Genomic DNA, 3,949 nt, shown 5'->3' with positions numbered 1-3,949 from the left:
CCCGGCCAACAAAGACATTCTTAGCAGGCAGGACCTTCCAAGGTCTGAACAGTGACCTCCCAGGCATTGGGCAGGGTTAACCCTTCGCTGCGCAGCCACCTTCCACAAGGGACAGATGGGACTGGGCTCTGAGCGGTAGCCTCTCCTTTGAACCCTTCCTTCCCTTTCCCCAGGTAAGATTGAATTCACTTGGCAGGAGGTGATGATTGGCCTGGAGAGCTCTATCCTCATGTTCCCCATCAACCTCCTGATCGTTCAGATCTTTCAGAACACCCATCCCCGGGTTGCTAAGGAGCACAGCACTGAGAAACGGGACCGGGGGTCCCCCAGCCTGACTCCCTCACCACAGCGCATGGAGGACTGCCTTCTGACACCTGAGGCAGTGACCAAGGCAGGTCCTCAGCCTCAGCTTGCTAGAGTGGGGGGTGCTCTAGCCTCAGCGGAAGTGGGGGTGAGGCCCAGGGCTTGAGACTCAGCAGCCCTATGTTGCCTGGAAGCATCAGTTGCCAAAATTCATCAACTGAACACACACACACATGGAACATGCATGCACTCATGCATTATACACACATGCACACACAAACACCACAAACACACAGGTGCACATATGCATACATGCACACACATAAACGCAGAGACACAGATACATACATACACATGTGCACACATGCATACACACACATACTTTTTGAGTACCTACTATGTGCAAAGTATTCTGCCTTCATTGTAGACTCCCAGGCTGGAAGCCCATGGAAGAGACACCCTGCTCTGCATTCATGCATTCAGTAAGCTTTCAGTGAGCACCTACTGTGTGCCACACTTTTAGGAGTACAGCCTGGAATGAGTTCAAAGCCTAGAAGAGGGATTTAAGAGCTGAAAAATGGAAGCTCAGAGAGGTCAATATCGCATCTCAGTGGGCAGAGCAGGGGTCCCTACACAGTTGCAGGGGCCAGGGCGTGTGCTTCTAACCCCTGTGCTGCCCCTCACCTGTGGCTCCTGGCCCCTTTCTCCACCAGGACGTGTCAAGGATTGTCAGCTCCCTCTTCAAAGCCCTCAAGGTGCCATCCGCCGCCTCGGGCTGGGACTCAGTGAACTCGAGGGACATCAACAGTCTCCTGGCCTTGGTGGAAGAAGTCATTTGTCCACAGAACACATCAGGGCAGGTGTTCTGGGAGGAAGCCCAAAAGAGAGAGGACCTCGTAACACTCACTTTGGGGTCATCACAAATGAAAGGTAAGCCCTGGGCATGTCTGTGCCAAGAGAAGCTGCATTCTGGAGCTGGGTGGAGACACAGCAAAAGGCTACGTCAGCATCACTAGGGGACCAGGAAGTCGTCCCCGGGTCTTCTTGCCAGCCTCTGCTTCAACTATTGGCTGTCCCCTCCCTATGTATACCGCAGACACCTACTGTCCCTACAGTGCCAAGCTGTCCTCTTACTAACGGCCTTCACACAGGCTGATCCTTTAGTCTAGAATGTTCTTTCTCCTCTCTTTGCCAGGCCAATACCTACTGCAATTTTAGCTTTGGCTTAAGCATTTCTTCCTCAGGGGAGCGACCCAAGCCTGTAAGCTGCACTAGGGCCTCCGGCCATGTGCTCTTTAGCCCCCTAAGCTTCTTGCATTCAAACCGTTTGTGGCCAAATAATGAATCAAGTGAGAATTGTTTGACGTCTGCACCATCCTTCCTGGAATGTGAGCTCTGTGAGGTGGGAGCCATGCATCTGTCTCATCTCCACACGTCTGGGTCCTGGCTCTGCCACTAGCCTGCTCTGTGTTTGTGGACAGGTGACCTCAGTTCTCGATGCCTCAGTGCCTTCTTCTGTAGAGTGCTGGGGTGCAAAGCTGAACCATATCCATGCCTGAATGTGTGGGGCAGGACGCAAGAGCACGGTCACGGCGGCAAAAACCATTAAAGAACACTGAATCGCAGACAGGAAAAGTTACTCCTTTCTCTATTTGTTTTCAATCCTCCTAATTAAGTCAAGGGCTGGGAGCGCTGGCTCAGGCCTCTAATCCCAGCACTTTAGGAGGCTGAGGCGGGAGGATTGCTTGAGGCCAGGAGTTTGAGACCAACCTGGGTAACATAGGGAGACCCTGTCTCTAAAAAATAATTAAAAATTAACTGAGTGTTAGATAGGCAAAGCCCTAGCTCTAAAAGAAAAGGGAAAAAGTCTCAGTTTGGTGCGACCGTGTCTTTAATGCCTCTCTAACGCTCCTTAATCTGTTTGGCAGAGATAACTCGTCTCAGATTCAGAGCTTTTTACAACAAGCTCTCTCTAGAACCCAGTAACATTGTGTTGTTTTCATTAAACAAATGTATGCACGGCAGATGATTCTGGTTTCAACTAGTCTCCTGGTTCCCTTGTTGCCCCTTTGCTGTCCATCTTCCCATTTAGAGCAGTGCCATCCAATAGAACTTTCTGCCGTGATGGAAGTGTTCTCTAGAACATACTGGATAGTCATGTGGGTTTAGAATGCTACCATTTTTAGTACATGAGGGCGACCACTATCTAAACCTTGTTTAGAACACAAAAGTGTGGTTCATAGAATGAGCAATTGGAATTCATCACTCTTGGCCCCACCCCTGATAGAGTGACGGGTACCTCTAGTCCCAGCTACTCGAGAGGCTGAGGCAGAATTGCTTGAACACGGGAGGTGTAGGCAGCAGTGAGCTGAGATTGCATCAAGGCACCCCAGCCTGGGTGACAGAGCAAGACTCGGTCTCAAAAAAAGAAAAGAAAAGAATTTGCCCCAGAGAGCTGGCTTTTGGCTGCTTATGGAGGTCATCCCTGCAGGACTCTGCTTCTACTAGATACTTGACTTTGAGTATGGGGGTTTTGGCATTCACAGCTGGACATACTGGACTTTAAGAATGTGAACTCTGTACTCGGTCAGTACCTTGGGATCTCCCAGCTGCAGTAGCAGTGGTGCAACTTTAAACAAGTAGCTCAACCTCTCTGAGACTTAGTTTCCTCCCTTAGAGAATAGGAGGGTTCTGGCCAGCAGCGGTGGCTCCGCCTGTAATCCCAGCAGTTTGGGAGGCCAAGGCGGGTGGATCATAAGATCAATAGATCGAGACCATCCTGGCCAACAAGGTGAAACACCGTCTCTACTAAAAATACAAAAATTAGCTGGGTGCAGTGGTGCCCAACTGTAGTCCCAGCTATACAGGAGGCTGAGGCAGGAGAATCATTTGAACCCGGAAGGTGGAGGTTGCAGTGAACCAAGATCACGCCACTGCACTCCAGCCTGGTGACAGAGTAAGACTCCATCTCAAAAAAGGATTCCAAAAATAGGGGTGTTGGCTGGGAGCGGTGGCTCATACCTGTAATCTCAGCACTTTGAGAGATGGAGGTGGGCAGATCACCTGAGGTCAGGAGTTCAAGACTAGTCTGGTCAACATAAGGAAACCCCATTTCTACTAAAACTACAAAAATTATCTGGGCATGGTGGCACATGCCTGTACTCCCAGCTACTTGGGAGGCTGATGCAGGAGAATCACTTTAATCTGGGAGGTGGAGGTTGCAGTGAACTGAGATTGCATCACTGCACGCCAGCCTGGGTGACAAAGCGAGACTCCCATCTCAAAAAAAAGGAAAAAAGGGGTGTTAAAAATTGGCCAGGCTTGGTGGCACATGGCTGTAATTCCAGCTACTTGGGAGGCTGAGCCTGGGAGGCGGAGGTTGCACTGAGCCAAGGTTGCACCACTGCATTCCAACCTGGCTGACACAGTGAGACCGTGTCTCAAAATAAAATAAAATAAAATAAAATAGCCAGGCGCGGTGGCTCAAGCCTGTAATCCCAGCACTTTGGGAGGCCGAGGCGGGTGGATCACGAGGCCAAGAGATCGAGACCATCCTGGTCAACATGGTGAAACCCCGTCTCTACTAAAAATACAAAAAATTAGCTGGGCATGGTGGCACGTGCCTGTAATCCCAGCTACTCAGGAG

General features: G+C 50.5%; 1 protein-coding gene across 1 annotated transcript in view; it reads left to right on the top strand.

The window, feature by feature from the left end:
* The window catches only part of PKD1L2 (polycystin 1 like 2), a 118,018-nt gene that overhangs the window by 69,067 nt on the left and 45,002 nt on the right, over positions 1 to 3,949 (top strand). The window contains 2 exon segments of the mRNA XM_037743212.1: positions 174 to 391; positions 1,017 to 1,233. Coding sequence (XP_037599140.1) covers positions 174 to 391; positions 1,017 to 1,233 — 435 coding nt within the window.

Source organism: Cebus imitator, unplaced genomic scaffold, assembly GCF_001604975.1.
Source record: "Cebus imitator isolate Cc_AM_T3 unplaced genomic scaffold, Cebus_imitator-1.0 Scaffold137, whole genome shotgun sequence".
Classification (NCBI taxonomy): Eukaryota; Metazoa; Chordata; class Mammalia; order Primates; family Cebidae; genus Cebus; species Cebus imitator.
This window is presented reverse-complemented; position numbering and strand designations above follow the sequence as displayed.